Raw genomic sequence first — 19,926 nt, 5'->3', positions numbered from 1 at the left:
TCAGATTTAGACATAGATTTTGTACAGCCTGAATTTTGTTTAGGGCTACTAACAGCCTCCCCTTCCATATTAATTGAAACAACCCTATATTCCCAAACAAGTGAGGCAGAAAGAAGAGGGACCATACACTCTGTTGAAATGCCATGCCACTCACTAACACTCTTTCAGCTCTGCAAGAGGAAGATAAGTCTCTTTTTCTCCGAGCTTCACAGGTAAGCGTCGGACAAGCCCTTTTTGAGTGCACTAGTCAGATGTTTACTAGCAATGGGTGAAATACAACCCATCTCTTGAAGCAGTGGCTTCCTTTTACTGCACTAACCTAGGATGTAGCTGGCACAGACTTTTTACTCTTTGTCCAGCAAAGAAAATGCCCATTTCCCTCGAGATTGCTAGACTTTTCCACGCTCTGTCAGGTGGTTTTTGGTGCTGAAGATTAAATATTCTCTGATGATCTGTCTTATTCTGCCAGCATTTCATCAAGGTGCACTGCTGCCTTCCACGCGTTTGCAGTCAGTCGAGTTCTCATTGCTGCCACTCGTCCTAGGCGATTTAGGGTTTTATAACTTCCATTTGTGGATTTTTAGAAATCATTTCTTGATGGCACTTACATCAAGGGTCCAATTATATAATTAGCGCCCCTAGGATGATCGCGTGGATTTGCTCCCCTCAGAGACTGAAACGTCAACTTTGACTTCACATCAGTCTCTTGAAATTATGCAGAACTCTTGTACTCTCAATGTTCAGTCTCTGTGATCAAACTGAGTGGTGTTTTACACGGTCTTCAAAATATTTAATGGGTTCTGTGCTCTGGTTTGTGTACTCTTGCTGATGTGATCCTCGACTTAACTTGTATCTAACAGAAATTGTACTATGTGTATTAATGTGAAATTTAAATAATTCTACAATTGTCTGTGGTCTGTGTTGTACATAAAAATTATTATATTTCACTGAATAAACCAGTACACATATCTTAAGTGCAAGAATATGCTCACTGATTTAAAAGTTTCTCTAAAAACAATTATTTTCATTTAGTGGCAGTACTATGGTCCGTATCTTACTGGCCGACCTAAAAAAACAAACAATCAATTCAATTAAAAAAATCTCATAAATAATTTCTTCAGGAGTGTTCTACTATGCAAATAGCTTTTCATCAACAACATTTTCATGCTGATCAAAACTATCACTGCTTGGGAAGCACTCAATAAATAATAATCACACTTCGTGAAAACTGCCCTTAGTAATTTTCGGTTGTCCCCAATGTATCTCAATATATGAAAGTTAATCAACAAATTGTTATGAGTTTCTCCAGGACAGCATTTTGGGGATATATAAATAAATAATGAGCAGTGATACATGGAGTTACCCGTCAGAAACTCATGATGGCAGAGTGAGCGGCAAGCACTCGTGGAGGAAAAAGAGTCAGTAGGAAACCCCAAATCGTCAAGTGTGCCAATTGAAACCTGCAAGTCAGTTGGCGCAGGAGTTATCTGGGAAACTATAAGACGGTCTTGTAAAGACTGCAGCAACAACTGTAAGCTTTTTTGGTGTGGGGTTGGATGAAGGCAGGGCTGTGCACAATTATGAGCCAGCTGCTTCCCTTATGCTCCAAAAAACAGGAGAGAGTTGTGATGCTAGGGTGGGAGTAAAGAACTGCTTTCAGAGTTGCTAGAAAAGAGCAAAACAAACTTACCTTCTGTTAGACACACATGATACATTTACACTTGTGTGTGTTGCAAGAAGCTTTGTATGCTTTTGCCTGAAGATTCACTATGACAAAAAGAACCTTAGTCAGACCCTCCAGCTTATCGCGATTTGCAAAAAAATTGCGAAATCGGCCGATCTGTTGAAATGCCGCGATATTTGGGCAAAAGCCCGCGAAATTTGCCGTTTCCGCCGTCTCCGCCGTTTTCCACCCGTTTCCGCCTTAAAATCCAGCCCCATGCGCACCCATTTTCCATTCCCCAGGATTTCGCGGCGAGAGAAGGAGCGAGAGGAGGTCGAGCACGGCGGCCGAGGGCCGAGAGAGGGAGAAGACCAGCAAGAAGCGGCAGCGACACACACCCACACGAAGACTCTTCCTCTTCTCCAGAGACCAGGGAAGCGGACTCGGAGCAGGAGAACAGCCGGCCGGCGATCACAGACAGGAGGTACGTCCGTCCCTGCCAGGATCCCGTTAGCAGGGAACAAGAAGCTGTTCGGAAGTCATTTCCGACCCACAGAAATACTAAAATAAAAGATTAATGTCCCCCGAGGCCCGCCGCGTCCCCCGTGTGCGGCGGCCCTCGGCGGGCCTTCGGGGGACATTAATCTTTTATTTTTTGTATTTCTGTGGGTCGGAAATGACTTCCGAACAGCTTCTTGTTCCCTGCTAACGGGATCCTGGCACCAGTCACAACATTTTCATTTAAGTCAATGTAATATTATATTACACCTTCTGACAGTATTGTGTGTTTGAGTGGGGTTAGTAGCAAGCAAATTGATCGAGTAAAAGGCAAATTTGCATCTTGCTTTGGAGAGGACACAGCTTACCGCCCAACTTACTGCTCGACTGTTTTCCTAAACCCTCTTACTAAGGCACTTCGTTTTTCTTTGTCAACATTTCATATAGTCCTTGTGTGCAGCTTTTCAGAGTCAACCTGTTTATGCTGTTTTGTACTTTAACCTTGACTGACATGCGTTAAGGAACAATGTTTTGTATTCACAGCCTCATTCAGACAACAAGTAATTTTGCTTACAAGTGGGTTTATGAAATGAGTGGACTTTCCCAGGCCACAACCTTACAAATTTTGCATATTCCTTAGAAAATATAGCAGCTCTTGCATGACCTTTGCCTTAAAACATTGTGGATTGTAAAAACAACAGGTGATGGACAGAATGTAGAACAATGTCATACATTCACCCCAGTACAGAGATCTGGGCCAAAATCCATCGTTTTTTTGCTCACCATGCCATTCCAGTTTGAACCCAGCCATATGCAAATCAGTCTTGACCCTGTGCCCCATGGGTACAGTCCAGCCCGAACTGCCAAGCCAAGTCCTCCCTGGACTGGAAACAAGCATCCAAGGACAGGTTTCGGGTTTTCAGCCCTCATCAGCCTGGATAGCTTGATTCCAGTGGCATGGAGAGCACGGGACTCACGTCTGAGCATACCCGTCCCACTCGCTCCGAGACCTGTCTCTGCCTCCAGCATGCCTAGTCTGAAACCTGTGAGGGCTCAGAAGAACTGAACGTACATGGCCAAGATTAACATGCCTTTTAACTAAAACAAATGGGCTGAATTGTAAATAAACAAAATGTACATAGCTCCATGTTGTCAAATAACTCAAACAGTAAGATATCTGTGTTTGGTGTTGCAAAAAAACCAAAATAAAATGCCGCTAAATGCCGCTAAATTTCCATTTTTGTGCCGCTAAATTTTCATTTTTGTGCCGCTAAATTTGCCAATCCATGCCGCTATATCCTGGGGGGGTCTGTGGTCCTATGGCTCAGGGTGCTGAATGCATGAATATATAAGTCCAACTGGTCCACAGACTGTATGGTTTGGGGGTTCCTTTTCATAAGACAAATTCTGTGATGACCTGTGTGATACAAATAACTATCTAGACCATTGTGGTGTTTCTTAGTGAAAGCTTAAATCCTCTTGGTCTTCAGTTGCCTTCAGAGACATACATTTGAATAGAATTTTGGTTGGTATGAATCCTCAAATTGTCAGGGATTTTAGCAGCATATGCCTTAAAAGTTCTCCTATGACAGCCATGGCAACTTTGCCAGTATGAACAAGGAACTCAAACTATTCTTGGCTAATGATTTTTGCTCCCTCTTTCAAAAACTCCCTCTAAAACTCACCATCAGTTTGTGCTCCATACTAATTCAGAGAGCATACCACATCATAACATATTCCAGATGCTGAGCCATTTGGGCTAACCAAGAAAAATAACACCTCATCCATTTATATCAGCCACTAGATTTTAACCCCAGCGTGCCTGTGCGCCAGTAGATGTCTACACAAATTAGAGGCTTCGGAGTCTCCACACAGAAATGGGACCAACCAGTTCATCTCTTTCCATGGAATGTAGTTGTATATTTCTACCACCACAAGTTGGTACAATGAATCGAGCATGATGTAGAAACAGATTTTATAGTTTCTGAGGCACGCTCAGTCCAATGGAGCAACATCCACAAAAACCTGTCTGGTCTTGGAAAGACTGGGAAATATTCTTTTTCCGAGCAGATTCATGTAATGTATATACCGCCTACCTCAAGCCTGGTGGTCATGCTTTCTTGCACATGGAAGAAATGGTTTATACTTACAATCATGGTAACTTCTCAACCAGCAACAAAATGATTTATCATTGTCAATGTCATGGATATACTGTCATTTAATGCTAAGCAAGTTTCTTTAAAAAATACCTAAGGGCCACGTCACGTAGCTCAGAAATAGACTTAAATCTATAAAAAGGTGAAAGAAATTGATAAAATGGGATGCTTATTTTGTCGCAGTAGCAATACATAAAATTCTTAAACACAGACAAAGTGAAACAATGAGATTATTATAAACTCCAGCACTGGCATTTAAAGGGAAGTTATTTTAAAATGTTGCGAAGCTTAGCACATTGCACAGCATTTATGAAATGCAATGTCTGCCATTTATAGTACTTGTTGCCCAGGGACCTGTCACAGTTCCCACAGTGTTGTTTTCTAGTTTAGAGTTTACCTATTGCTGGAATCCTGTCAGGGTTTTGAGTCGTATGCCTTTCTCTAAAAACCCATGTATATGTGGAGTGATTAATGTGATCAGTAGTACTGGGTTTCGCTATGGTAGAGCCTCCTTGGGGGTAGGGGAGTGGGGGCTTACATTCATGTGGCTTTCCCAAATCGGTGTGTGTGGACAATGGCCCATATCCACGGCACAGACCTTTGTGTAGAAATAGCGTTGTTGTTACTTTACCACTGATTTTGGCTCTTTTGCTAAATATTTAACATCTTAAAATTCCCAGAAAGCAATCAAAATATGAGGAATGAGACGAAGGAGCAGCCACAGTGGGAGCTAACACCTTAAACTAGCAACACTATAGCACGGACTGAGGTACTCAATTAACTTTAATAGTAGCTAAATTTGCATGTCTGCACAATGGGCACCTTTAGCAGCAAAGCCAGGGTGAAATGGACCCTAAAGCAAACAAGCAAAAAATGGGCCACAACCGCTTTGGTTATACTGCATAATGGGGGTCTTCAGTCACCTGAGTTACAGTATCACTGCTCAGCTTGCACTAATGACACCTATACCCCTGGGCACACACACACAGTATGTGTTAGGAGGAACGCTACCAAGCCCAACTCCATCAGCCTCCCAGTAACTCAATTCCCTATTATTAAATGCAGCAGCATGTGTACAAAATTGAAAAGGAGGCCTGATGAAAGTTTTCTGTGGTCGGGAAGTGTGTGGGAGACAGAGACTTTGACATCAAGACAAACTATAGCTTAGAGAGATGTGTGTGAGCGTGACAGAAAAGTCTTCACATTTCAACAAGCTTGGTTAAGGAATGCTGAAAATAAATACACTAAGTGCAGTTTGAGGTACTTTTCTCATTTCTGACTTTGGCCTAAGAACAATTATATTAGTTTCCACTACTACTACAGCTGAATTTACTTATGTCTCCACATAAATTTGAAACATTTCCCACACATCTGGGCAGTCATTATGGGCTTCACAGACTGCAGAGCGCCGTTTGTGGTACTCTTAGTGTGTGTAAACAGAATGATCTGTATTAAAGCTAAGTGGGTGGCTGATCCTGCAGTGATAAACACACAGGTTGGGGAATTACAATCTTATCCAGCACTAATGATTTCAGAGGCTCTTACATTTAAAAAAAAAACTTAACATGGGGTTTAAAAATCAAACTACAACCAAACTTACTCCTAAACATTCCACTAAAATAACAATGAATGCACACTGATATCTCAGCAGAGGTGCCCCTTTTCACGAAAGGCTGGAATCTAATAGATTCAAGCACAAGCAATAAATAACCTCCGAGCCCTATGCTTTTATGTTCTACACAGAATAGGGAAACAAGGTATTTCTTTACAGCAGACAGTAACACACTGACATCTTTTATATCCCTCATTAGCTTTATATGCAGGATGAACTTAATCCAGGCACTATGTAAATAACACAACAGATGGTAAAACAGAAGAAGGTGGCAGGTGGTTTCTACTCCTGCCTTAGATTCGTAAAGCAAAGCATTAAGGGTTGTTCAGATACATAATTCCAATTAGCTGCTAGAAAGAGCTGGCAGCTAACATAACATCAAATGTATTGTCAATCTGAAAGTATGTAAAAGGATGAACGGTTGATAAATGACTATTAAGTCTACCTTTCCATTTACTTTTATTTTAAAATAGGATGGCATGCCTGATTTTCCCATCTCGAGCAGCATTATGTCTTCGTTTCTGAAAATTGTCGTTACTAGTGCAGAGATCGACTGAATTTTATCTGTGGTGCTGTGAATGTTTCCAATTTTCAATAGGCGCAGGGTTCTCAAAAAGTACACAACTCACTGTATAAAATATGAACCACTTATGGTGTGACCTTCAGTAAACCCCTGCCCCCTATTCAATTAGCACCCCGGAAGAAGAAAAGTCATACTTCCACTTGCTCAGTGGTAAGGTGAACCCCAGTCTGCTCTGATAAGATGAACCCCCGGTCTGCCCGAACCTGGTAAACAAAGTACAACAAAATATTCTCTATAATGTACAACAACTTTATAGTTACAGAGAAATGCTCTGCCTAATGTCACGACTTAATTGGGACAAGACTGAAATGTTGCTTTCCAGAACTGCAAAGCAGTCTGCCTTCCAGTGGCCAGGCCTAAATCATTGAGTCTCGGTGCACGGAGCACGAAATTTGAGTGTGCGTTTCTGACAGTGGGCTATCAGTCCAACCTAAAATAAATATTGAAATTAAACTGGCCTCATCCTACATCCTGCCTCTTCTGCACCTCCTAGAAAACCGCACTTTCATCTGCAGCGGTTATGTCCCTGCTAAGACTACTTTAATGGCATCTATTAGGACTCTTCAAAATATCTCACTACAAGTAATGGAGCATCATGCTACTAGACTGATATTTAGTGTGACATGGCACGATCACATCATGCCAGCACTAATGTCCCTCCCCTGGCTATGAATGAATGACAATTCACATTTCAAAATCCTCTGCCATGGGGCGTTCCTCACCGTTCTAACCTTTTAAACTTGTGGCACACCTGATGCCACTCTACTGCAGATGATCTGCCAGCCCATAAAGACAAGCTGAGGAGGCAGGACACTAATACACACAACTATCTCATACAGTGCTACCAAGGCACTTGGTTGGACTACTTGGCAACCTTGCCTCCACTATGAAGCTAGTACGGAACTGTACCGTCACCTCCAGATTGCCTTAATCAGGGACAGGTCTATGTGCAGCCTGGATAACTATTACAGGATTCCACAGCAACAGAATCGAAAGGTACAAATATTTGGTCCTGGGCTGCATGTACACGGCCCTGGTTGAGTGCCACACTGTGAACTGCTAATTAATAGCCTAGAGAGTTAGCAAGCTCCAGTTTTAACAGATTGGATCTAAGAAGAAACATTTAGGTAGGGCCATACTTGAATCATGTAACTAGAAACATAGTTTTGCATTACTACATTTACAAGGACCATGTAACGCATTAATAACGTAAATTATGTTTTCTAGGTCAGTGATGAAGCATTTGCAAACTTCTTCATTACAACCCGTATTCTAAAGAATGGACCATTGCAGTCACTTCAAAGTATTGTAATCAATAACAGTCATATTTATTACAAAGTCAAACATGGTAAAGCTTATTCTTGTACCAAAAGTTGACAAATACTTCTAGGGCTGGGCACTGGGCAGACAAGCAGCTGGTCCGTCTGGGAGCCAGCGCTAAGACGATTCCCAGCTGCGTCACACACTCTACAAACTAGAAAACACTACCAAAAATCAACAGCTGGGTCCCAAACAGGTAAGTATGAAGTTAGGGCATAGCATGGTCACTAATGTTCTTGTTTTCAATTCTTCAAATACCGTAAATATGTAGCTATGCGTAGGCACTTAGTGATTTGCGACCTTTCACAGACATCACACATCAGATGTCACTGCTCGCGCTAGTACTAATGTTTAGCAAGTCGGGGAAAGGCGAGCTGGTGGTGGCTGTGCCCCACTTGGCATGCCTGTCTGAGGCAACAGATGCTGCTTTGTGTCACGGAGGACCCATTAATCGCTCTGGCTTTCCAGAAGGCAGTGGAGTCTGAGGCGCTGACTGTTTTACATTAACCTTGGCCTTTCTTTGATAAAGAAGGAATGCAATATGTTTTTTTCGTTTAGGCTTAAAATTCAATGAAAATGCCATGAAACCTATGATCATTACGCACGAAATGAATACTTGGCTGCATTTGCACACAGGATATACTTACGTGACTTAAAGTTAATACTAAGAAACAGAGAAAACGGCGAAAAAATACAATGTACTGCGCATAAAAAAAAATCAATTCACATTCAGCTTTGTGAAACAAATGGAAAAATGCATTCTTTCTGCACTACACGCAGCTACATTGCGGAAGATTGTGGCCTTATGTGCCTGCAGGTTGTGTTGCAAATGAAAACACCGGGTCTCAAATCGGATTAAAAAACAACCATACAGTTCAAAAAGTCAGTGTGTTATACTACCGATCGCAGCATAAAGTCGAGGTAACAAGTGCAAGAATGAATACAGTGCTTCAATGGACAAACACGATGTGTTTTTAGTTTGCGAGAACCAAAATATTTAAAAACATACCAAACATTACCAAAAAGTGATTTTCGAATTTATATACAAGAAACACGACAAACATATACAAAGACTAAAACAATCAGCAAGTGTTTTCATCATGTGAAAAAAATATATGCGAAGTAGCGTTTGCACCAATTGTTTAAACTTCCTTTGGGAAAGAGCGATATATATATACACCTAGAGGAAGTTATATAAGGCCCCTGTCCACTCTCCCACCAGTGTACCACCAGGACTAAGGCCCATCAGTCTTCATATTGTGGCTGAGACCCCAGTTCTCATCTGTGTCAGGGAATTCCCAGTTGTCCCGCAGTGCCCTAGTGCATCATGATCTATGTACTTATGCAACCTATATCTGGGCAGGTGAGGAGCTAGCTGGCTGATGAAGGGTGGTGACTATCTTAGCTCCCATTGTTGGTCTGGTGATACCTCGCCCTCCCCCTCTTTAAGAAGTTGGTGATGCCACAGTTAAGGCCCTGCTGCACCCGAAGATGGTGATGCCCTGGGTCCCACTGATAATGCCCCCTTACCTGGGGATGGTGATGCACTTGGTGCTTGGACTCTGGCTGGTAATGGCCCTCTCCAGCTCTTCAAGCTGTCCGGATTTCTTCAGTTTCTTCACCAGGCTCTTTACTGCCTTCTCACTCCACTTCTCCTCCTGCCCACCTGGTACTCCCTGCTCGCCTCCCCCACCCTTCTTCCAACCAAGGAGCCTCTTCACTATAGGGGGGGTGAAGGGCAGGATGGACATCTTATCCCCAGGAAAGGTAAGATGTAATAGGGGTCTGGAAGCTGTGAGAAGGCTGGGGGAAGGCCAATGGTGTATTCGACCTCTTATGGTCCAATTGGGAGAGGACAGTTAATTTGAAACAGTAGTTATGGGGCCAGTTGTTGGAAAGGCAAGATCGGCATCTTAACCAAAGGTTGGAAGGGTGTACCCAAGATAGGCACTGAGTGGCTCTGATGGATAGTACAGGTTGCGGGAAACGTGACAGTTTGAGGAAGCAGTGGCTATGTGGGAGCAGTTCTTGGAAGGGCAGCTTCGCGGAAGAAGTTCTTGGAAAGGCAGCTGCGGGGTCGAGAGTTCTCGAAGAAGTTGCTACGAGGAGAAATGAAAGGATGAAAAATTCGGGGAGCACTCCGGGGCGTTCAGATGAAGAAATCGGGCGGGGTAGCCCCGTTGTAATTCGGGAGGTGATGTGGGGGCTGTCGGTGTGGGAACTATTGGAAAAGTGGTGGTGGGGCGGGGGGAAATGGGGTATGGAAGAACTTTTAGAGGGCTAAAAGAGTCTTTGACGGTTATAGTTCTCCAGAGGAGGGCGCCGAGTGTGGTCAAGCCCTTGATGGTTGGCCTGCGAAGCTGAAGGGTCCGGGCATGCAGGGGGCTCTAGCTCAGTTCCGGGTAGGCAGCGAGGGAGCTGTTCGGGACAGTGAAGATGAAAGCAGGAGGCCGTTAAGAACGAGGAAGGAGTCAGCCGGGACCCCGTCTCCGCGAGTACCTCTGCCCTGCCGGGTCCAGGTGGATCCTCCTGTCAGTCGCAGGCTTGCCACCTCCTACCCAGCGCGCAGCCTGCCGGTCAGTGGTCACTCTCCGCGCGCTCCCCAACGGTACCCTGTCAGCTCCCGGCTCGTGCCTTGCTCCCGCCCGCGTACCCTGTGGTCGCGCGCCCTCACACTGTGCACGCGCTGGCCTGTCAGCGCCGTGCTCCCTCTCGCCCCTCTCGCACCGGTCACTCGCTGCACGCGCAGCCCTTGGTCACGCCCCTCAGTCTCACACTGCGCGCGCCACCCCCTGAGCTGCCTGAGCAGGCACGCGCTTCCTCCTCCTCGGAGCCAACTTCAACTCCAAGCACCAACTTCAGATGCACATGACGTCAGTGGGAGGGGCTCGTTCGCGGGACAGTTAAGTCGTAAAACCTCACATTGAGCCCCTACTGGCTTCACTGGAGGCAAGGAAAGGAAACTCTGTCCCCGCCCTTTCACTTTTGTTTGAAATCTTTGTTTTACAGTCATAACCTCCTCCGCCTGCTGCCGAGGGGGATCCCCCAGCGTGAGACACAGGAGGCGTCAGAGTCGCCTTCCATCACAGGATCCCCGAGGAGACCTGAAGGGACCCGCCCACAACAGGCCGACACTGAAACCGTGCTGGCTAATAAGCCGGAGGGTCTTTGTTCCCGTAAAACACCCTCCGGGCCGGCTAAGAATGAGCTTAGAGGGGTGGCTGTGTGAGCATGTTTTGTAGTTTTATTTAGCGCAACCTCGACTTGCGCGTACTGGAGCGCTTTACAAGAGCAACAGATTACGTTACCTAACGTCAGATACATTATTATCATGATTATTATTTTCGGGACGGGACATTATTATCATGATTATTATTTTCGGGACGGGAAGATGAAGTGATTTCTGATTTGCCAAGGATCACAGCATTTACCGCCCCTTATTACCCCTCCAACCGCGACACTAAGAGCTATTGAGAGGTCTGTATGCAGAGTAAACCCTTCCAAGACAATGACAACAGGGGTCTACTCTTTGTGCATGCTAGTAAAGGCTCCCTGCCCCTACCGAGATTTGGGTGTAGGAAATGCGTGTTAATGCAGCACAGCGGCCTGCTCCAAAGTCCCGCTTCACTTGCATGGTAGATTTTTTAGATTGATATGGAATGTTATCTTTTCTGAGCAGTTGCTCCTGTGAACTCGGTTTCGTTAAATTTCAAATGTTAATGCTTAGAGTGTAAGAGTTCATGTCTTTTTTAAATTAAGACAGCTTAGGCCTCATCATCCATCTTTTCGTGGCGATGGTGTCTAATATTTAACTCGAACTGCTGCTTATCCTGTTCAATAATAAAGATTTGTAGAGTTCACAAATAGCGAAAATGATTTCCTGTAGCCACCTAAGCAGAGTGTACTTTACCAAGGACAAAGCAACTGTGTCAAACTGAATAACATACTATGTAACATTTCATGTACTGAGAACTACTGATGTAAACCCTAGCATTCCATGCCAATCAGTCAAGGAATTGTAAAGCATGGCAAATCGCCCATGAGGCTCTCCAGGCTTGCATGCTGCATCGGGGTCATCTGTTCACTCGTCCAGCCAGGTCTTGAGTTCTTTCCTGAATTGCCAGAGTGATGAGGCATTCCTAAGGTGCAGGGGAAGGTTATTCCATGCTTTGGCCACCAGGTGTGAGAAGGAGAGTCCTCCACTGCTGCTTCAGTGGATGTCTGGTCGATTGGTGGAAAATCATGCGTTTGTTGATGTATGCAGGTCCTTTTTTGTGCTAGGCTTTATTTGCGTGGGTCAACATCTTTAACTAACATCTCACCTGGATCGGGAGCCAGTGTCGCTCCTTGAGGTGGGATGTGATGTGGGTCCATCTAGGGAGGTTGAAGATGATGATTGTAGCTGAGATTTGTATTGTCTGTAGTCTCCTCGGGAGGCATGCATTGATTCCCTTGTAGAGGGTATTCCCTTCGTCTAGCCTGCTGGTGACAAGAACCTGCGTGGCGGTCCTTCTGTAATTGACCTGGAGCCTCCTGATGATCTTACAGAGCATGTGTAGGGTGTGCAAGCAGGCAGATGAGATTGCGTTTTCCTGTTTCTTCATGTATAGTTTGCTGTCCATGATGATGCTGAGGTTGCAGGCATGCTCTGTCAGGGCGGGGGAAGGGCTGAGTTCAGAAGGCCAACATGCGTCATTCCATGGTGAGGTGTTGTTCCCAAAGATGAGGACTACATTCTTGCCTAATTTGAGCTTGAGACAGTTGTCCTCATCTAGTTGGCAGTGTTCATCATACATCTATGGAAGTTGGTTATGGTGGTGGAGACTTCTTCCGACAGCAAGAGGATGAGCTGGGTGTTGTCAGTGTAGGAGATGTTGAGTTTGTGCGTTCTAACGGTGTCAGCTAACAGGGTAATGTACGTGTTGAAGACGGTGGGTCTAAGGGATGAGCCCTGGGGGACGCCGCAGATGATCTTCTTGTGTTTCGAGTGAACGTTGGGAGACTGATTATCTAGGTTTTTCCGGTGAGGAAAGAATCGATACATTTTAGGCATCTTCCTGATTCCAATGTGGCATAGTCTGTTGATCAAGATGTGATCGGAGACGGTGTCAAATGCTGCTGATAGGTCCAGAAGGATCAGAGCTGCTGTTTTGCGTCACAGTGCAGGAGGGCTCTGATGTCGTCATTGGCTGTGATCAAGGCAGTCTCGCTGCTGTGGTTGGCTCGAAATCCCGATTGGGAGGTGTTCTGGGAGCTGCTGGTTGATTTCCTTCCTGAGAGCCTTCGCTGGAAAGAGGAACAGGGAGATGGGCCAGTAGTTCTTCGATTCAGTTGGGTCGACAGAAGGTTTCTTCAGGAGGGGCCTCACCTTAGTGTGTTTCTAGCCCTCAAGGAAGGAGGTTGAGGTGATGGAGGTGTTAAGGGCCTTCTTGAGCTTGTCGCCAATCGTCCTGTTCCGGAGGTTGGAGAAGTGGTGGGGACAGGGGTCTGTGGGCGCTGACGAGTGCATGGAGTTCATTATGGAAATTGTGGCTTGTGTTGTGAGGCGGTCCCAGTGGGTGAGCAGCTGTTCGTGGCTGGTGTTCGTGGGTGTGAGCAGGCTGATGCTGTCGGCGGCAGTGGGTTGGGGTTTGAAGTTTTCGTAGATGTTTGAGATCTTGTTGTGGAAGAAGTCCGCTAGTGTGTCACACAGTTCTTGGGAGGGTGTGATGTAGTTCTCAGTTGCTATGGGCTGGAAAACTCCTTTATGCCAGGAAGATCTCCTTGCTGTGGGTCATGCTGGCTTTGATGCGGGTATGCTAGGGCATTTTTATTTGTTTCTTTCAGGAGGTGGTGTTACTGATTGAGTGCCAAATTGAAGGTGGTATGATCTTGTGTGTTTCTATGCTAGTGTGTCATTTCCTTTCTAGTTCCCAGCAGTGAATTTTGGTGGATGTCTGCTCCGCGGTGAACCAGCTGGTTCTTTTGGCGGGTCCTTTGAATTTGGCTGTCTCTGCGCATTCTATGATCCTCTGGGAGAAGTTTTCACAGCCCATCAGGGCTGGATGTTGTGTCTGGGAGGCATGATTTGAGAGCATTGTTCCACTGCTCTTCTGATATCTTTTTCCAGTTTCTTTGTTCGGAGCTGGGGAGCATGGTGATGGTGTTGGTAGGCCCTACGATTGTGAAATGGATGCGGTAATGGTTGGTCCAGGTGAGCTGTGAGGCATGTATTAGAAAAGTTAGAAAATATTCTAATGTATTTTGTTGCAACTGTTGATCTTTGCTTGATTTCTGTTGGTGAAAAGCATGTGAACCATGTACTAATGTAGAAAATGTGTGAAACATGAAAGCCCTAAAAAAGGCAGTGAATTCTCCTTGCTAGGAGGAGACCCTTTTTCCATTCTTTGAAGGTGAATCTATGCTGGATTTTGGAACTGTACTAAGTTTGCAGTATTTTCTGTTGAATTTAATGCACATTGATATAACCTTTATGGCTCAATATTTACATTTCTGTACCTAAATTAATTGAGTAAATATTAAAACGTAGATCCCTGTCTGTCTTTCTTTACCAGAAATGCTTTATTCTTGCCTTCTGTACGTTCTCTACCTAGCCTACTAAGAGAGACAAGTCCAGCAGGGAGCACCAAAGTCTGACAGGGACTACACCATTCCCAATCCTGTGCCAGTTCATTCAGGAGGACATTTAATTCAGGAGGAAATTTAATGTATGGGTTTGTATGCTGACCGACCTGGTAGCAGAGCTGGTCATTCCAACTGGATCCGTCAAGTACTGGTCAGACCCATATTGGTATATTGGACTTAGAACCAAGAACTGTACCTTGATGAAATTGGTGGTTGCACCCCTAGATTTAAATTGACCCAGGGCATGCTTGATGCTGGCCAAAGATGGCCATTATGGGCAAGGTAACTGACACGGTAAACCGAAATTGATTATATGATTTTGATTGAACTACTATGTGGCTTTGACTCTCGGAGTCATGGGGATGGTGGTCATTGTTTCTTTAATGTTTGTTGTGGATTTATGAAGATTGCACTGTATAAATTGCTTGTTGTGGCTTTACATCGGTAAAAGGTACGTTGGGTGTAATTTCGGATATATAATAGGTTATTGTATTGCCTGCTAAGGTGAGGTGTACTGTGAAGCGCTCTCAGTCACACCAAAATAGGGGCATAACTTTGCTTTGTGAGGGTGGTACTAATTAAGGATGATTATCATTTATTCCTAGGTACACATGAGTGAGCACATTGTTCAGGGCACACTTCTGCACATCTAAAGCCTGCTAATGTATTAGTGTTCTCATTATAGTAGTTCTTGTAGGGACTTCATTGCACGTGAAGTAGCAGACAATATTGAAACTCTGAGGGAGTGAAAGAAAGCAGCATTCAGGAGAGTTTAACAGCACACAGGCTGTGCACGTCATAGGGAACTGCATAGGCATAGGCTGGCAGACGTAGAGAGCAGAACTGCAATTCAACGATTTTCACTTTGCTGCTTTGTAACTGGAGAACGAGCTGAGAACTCTGAGTGAGAGAGGAGACAGTGAAAAGCAAGGAGCAGTCATAGTTGTAATTGAAAGGCAACATTCATGGGAATTAAGCCCTCGAAAAAGCGAAAAGAGTAAGAAAAGGTAGAGAAATTTCCACCTGAAGGCACTCCAGCAAGCGAGATAATGGCAAAGAAAGGGTTGCATACGTGTATGGCTCAAACAAAGGCACCAATATACTAAGAAAGATGGGGAATTACAATTCCTGCAGTGTGTCACATACCAAGCTTGAAAATAGGAGAAAGAGAATGTATGACTTGAAGCCTCATGCTAGGCCCACTCAGTTTGAGGCTCTGAATCTTTGAGAATAGATGACAAATAAGAAACATAGAAAGAGGTTTCTGCTAAAGACCCAGAAGAAGTTTTGTTCTTGGCTGAACATTCAAGATGATGAGAGGCAGAGAAGGTGGTGGGAGGATGTGATTGAGACAGTAGGCGCCTACCCTGTGATAGACAGTGAGATTCTGGAGAAGGAGAATCATACTCCTCCAAAGAAGCTCAATGAAGAGTCAGATCCAGAAAGGGATGAGAAGGACATCTTAATAGACAAACTCCAGAGGTCCAGACCACCCCTGTGTAATGCAAACCCAGTAGCAGGATGTGCACCCCAAAACCCTGCAGAGAAAGAACTTACAGCACCGATCCCCGAAGAGGCAAGTGCGCCCCCAAACTACACTGAAGCAGGAAGCACACAGACCCCATTGTTCCTGAGTGCTTCTTCCACCACAACCCAAACTCTAACCAGCATAAGCCCCATTTCAGTCCCTATAGTTATGGGTACCCCTCAAGCTCAGCCGCCCCAAGCAGTTAGATAGCCACACGCCCCTCAATGTTTTAGTTCCTGGAAATTCAACGTGAGTAGCCATAGGAACCCCTGTAGAGGCCACAGTTCCTGGAACGATCCCAATTGCCTGTATCAAGTCCACAGAGAATAAACATTGGACATACTTCTAAATGGAAGGTGCACCGGAAAGAAATTCAACAAGGCAAATTTCAGACCATCATCTTCTTTGATTTTTCAAAAATGTTGCACATTAATTAAAAGCAGGTATTTAAGGACCATGTCAAGTCCCAGCTCGAGACCTGCGTCCTAGGCAGTATTGGCGTGTTTCGCGTGGCCTGTGATCCATTGGTCCTGAGTGCTTCTTCCACCACAACCCAAACCCTAACCAGCATAAGCCCCATTTCAGTCGTCCCTATAGTTATGAGTACCCCTCAAGCTCAGCCGCCCCAAGCAATCAGATAGCCACACGCCCCTCAATGTTTTAGTTCCTGGAAATTCAAGGTGAGTAGCCATAGGGATCCCTGTAGAGCCACAGTTCCCGGAACAATCCCAATAGCCTGTGTATTAGTTCCACAGAGAATAAACACTGCTCAACTAAAAACTGAACTAAAATAGATTGTCAAGGGAAATGTGTGATAAGACTTTCTAAGACACTATACTGAGAACAAATTAGACTGTGTGGGTATGATCTGACCCAGAGAAAAAAATTACAAAGGAGTGCTAGAATGGCAGCCGGTGACAGGGACTTAAGGGCACTGAAGCCAAAGAGCATGAGAACGTGTGTGAAGTAACTGATTGATTGCGTCCGAAAATGGAGTGATCTAGAGAAGTTCAGGGAGCAATCATCAAAGAAGGAGAGGTCTCAGGTGAGACGGAGAAGGAAAACAACAGGGGAAGAGAAGGGAGAGGATACAGAATTGATGGATAGGAGAACCCTTTAAGGGAGAGTCAGGGAGGAGCTTATGTACACATTCCATGGTCTTGAGCTTACCTGTTCCATTTCACCAACTTACTCCCTAAGTTAAGGGAGAACCCTGATAGATAGGATTGTGACTATTTTTAAGTGTTGTGGGAGGAATTGGACATGTTGTTTGAAGTGGCAGTCCAGAAAGGTTTGTGGGTAGAATGTAGGATGTCTGTAGACTGGCCGACACAGGAACCCCGAGAGTGCAAACACAAACGTCTTCCCTGATAGTGAAGACCAAATGCAATACAGTCATCACCCACCTTAAAACAAAAGTCTCCCAAAAGGATATGGATTGGCCCATGATATTCAGAACCCTATAAGAGCCCAAGAAATTAGTCCATGTTTATTTTGAGCAATTGATGCACGTGTACAGGGAACACAGCAGTAGGAATGACCCTTTGGTGAGATCATGGAAGGATTTATGGCATCCTTTGTGTATGGACTCCGACCCGAGATTAGTTCACAGATAATACATGACATCCTCTGTTGGCAGTCAAAGCCACTGGTTGAGATTGCTTACCATGTTAAACATTGGAGTGATACTTTAGAGGATAAGCAAAGGGATTGAAGGAGAGGTTCATGGTTGCACAAACTAAGCTGGCGCAAAATGGGGGAATGAGGATGTGAGTGTGACTGATGCAGGATTTGATTTTGATGCAAGCAATGAATTGAACATGCAAGTGGTTGCCATGTCCTTTGGAATGAATAGACAAGGACATGGGAGCGGTTGAAGAAATGTGAATGGTACAAACAGTGCGTTAAAGAAAACTACCTTTTGTCACATGTGCATTGAGGCCGGATAATGTAATCAGGAGTGTCGATTTTAATTCTGACTGGATGCAGATCAATGATCGGTCTAGGTCCACTCTCTCCCTGCAGCTCCGCTGTGCCGTCTCTTGCCTCCAGACCCGACCTCCTCCTTGGGACGTTCGAGGCTGCTGCCCGCTCCTGCTGCCCGTGCCAAATGGAACCAGACTGCCTGCAACTACCGTAACCTTTCCCAGCCGTTTTTTTTCTTAATTATTCCCTGTTGTGCCATTGTTATTGTGCCCATCTGTGTCTTGCTCTAATTCCACCACTTGTGCCTGGCTGTTCCTTTTGCCCCTGCGGCCCCTCCCCCCCTGGAATTCCCGCCTGTAATTCCCCCGCTCCCCCCTCCAAACCTCTCCTCCCTCCCATCTCCTCTACTTAATGGCAGCCGCAGTGCGGTCGCGCAGCGGGTGCGCCGCCGGCGCACCGAAGGTATGCCAAAGGCTAGCCCTTCTGCGCACGTCCGTGACCCGACTGCGGCCAGCACCAGGAACCCTGGACCTCCCACTACCCATCGCTACAACACCACCACCCTCCTCGCACTCTACCCTGGAAGACTTAGAGAACGCCAACAGGCCTCGCCGAACACAACCCACGGCCAGTTCTCTTGCCTCTACTGCCGCCAGACCCTTACCACCACCTCCAACACTGCCGACGCCAACACCGGCGACACCTTAAAATGCATCCTCTCCAACGTACGCTCCGTACACAAATACACCATGGAAATCGGGAACCTACTCGACTCTCTCTCGTCCGACATCGCCTTCTTCACAGAGACCTGGACCAACGCTTGCTTCGCCACCGACATCAGCACCGCCATCCCAGACGGCTACAAGATCCAGAGGAAAGACCGCCCCAACCACACAGGAGGGGGCCTCGCCATCACCCACAAGAGCACCCTCCACCTCACCACCTCCAGCGAAGCCTTCCCCTCTGCTGAACACCTGCACTTCCAGAAACAAATCACCCCCAAAGCCACACTCTGAGGAACCCTTGTCTACAGACCCCCCGGCCCGAACACCCTTCGCCACCCCCTTCACAGACTTCATCGCACCCCACGCCATCGCCTCAACAAACTACAAACTCCTTGGAGACCTGAACTTCCACCTTGACAACCCCAGCGACCCCTAATCAACTATTCTTCGTGACAACCTCGCTAGCATTGGACTTAAACACTCATCAACACACCGACCCACAGAGCAGGACACACCCTCGACCCCATCTTCGCGGCAGGAAACAGCGTCCATTTCAGCCACACAACACAGCCGCCATGGACTGACCACCACTGCGTACACTTCGCCATCAACAAACCCAAGGCACCCAAACTAGCCCCACGCCCACCACAAAGGAACTGGAGCAAGGCCCACGCCCACCACAAAGGAACTGGAGCAAGGTTACTGATGAGCAAATTAACTCCTCCCTCACCCGAGACAACTACACCTGGGCACCCGACGCAAACAACGCAGCCAGAGAATTCCACACCTGGATCTCCAACTGCGCAGACGAGCTCGCCCGCTATGCAACCCCGACAGACAACGCCCCAGGAAAGCCGCCTCGTTCACCACTGCTCTCCAAGAAACCAGACGCACCTGCAGATGCTTGGAGAAGAACTGGAGAAACACCAAGACAACCGAAAACCACACCACCTACAAGGACGCCATGACAAACTACAACAACCAGATCAGAGCCACCAAGAGGAACTTCATCCACAACAAAATCCTGGCCAACTCCACCAACTCCAAGGAACTTTTTTGTGTCATTCAAGAATTCACCAAACCACGCAGCGAAGCCACAGACATCACCCCATCCCAAGACCTCTGCGACAAGCATGGAACCTATTTCCACCTTAAGATCTAAAACCTCTATGACAACTTTCTTGAACCATCCACCAGGCGCCACAAATGCCCCCTCCCCCCCCCAATACATCTCCAACTGGACACCAATCACGACCGAAGACACCGCCTCGACCATGAGAAGCATCCACCT

The 19,926-nt window shown here is 45.9% G+C and overlaps 1 protein-coding gene across 1 annotated transcript in view; it reads right to left on the bottom strand.

The window, feature by feature from the left end:
* SMAD3 (SMAD family member 3) overlaps positions 1–10,679 on the bottom strand; it is a 355,242-nt gene extending 344,563 nt beyond the window's left edge. The window contains exon 1 of the mRNA XM_078683044.1: positions 9,363–10,679. Coding sequence (XP_078539170.1) covers positions 9,363–9,583 — 221 coding nt within the window. The 5' untranslated portion in view covers positions 9,584–10,679. The remainder of the gene's footprint in view (positions 1–9,362) is intronic.
* Between the last annotated feature and the right edge of the window lie 9,247 nt (positions 10,680–19,926).

This window comes from Lissotriton helveticus, chromosome 3_1 (assembly GCF_964261635.1).
Source record: "Lissotriton helveticus chromosome 3_1, aLisHel1.1, whole genome shotgun sequence".
In the NCBI taxonomy this organism is placed as follows: domain Eukaryota; kingdom Metazoa; phylum Chordata; class Amphibia; order Caudata; family Salamandridae; genus Lissotriton; species Lissotriton helveticus.
The sequence above is the reverse complement of the archived record's forward strand: the minus strand, read 5'-3'. Positions and strand labels throughout refer to the sequence as shown.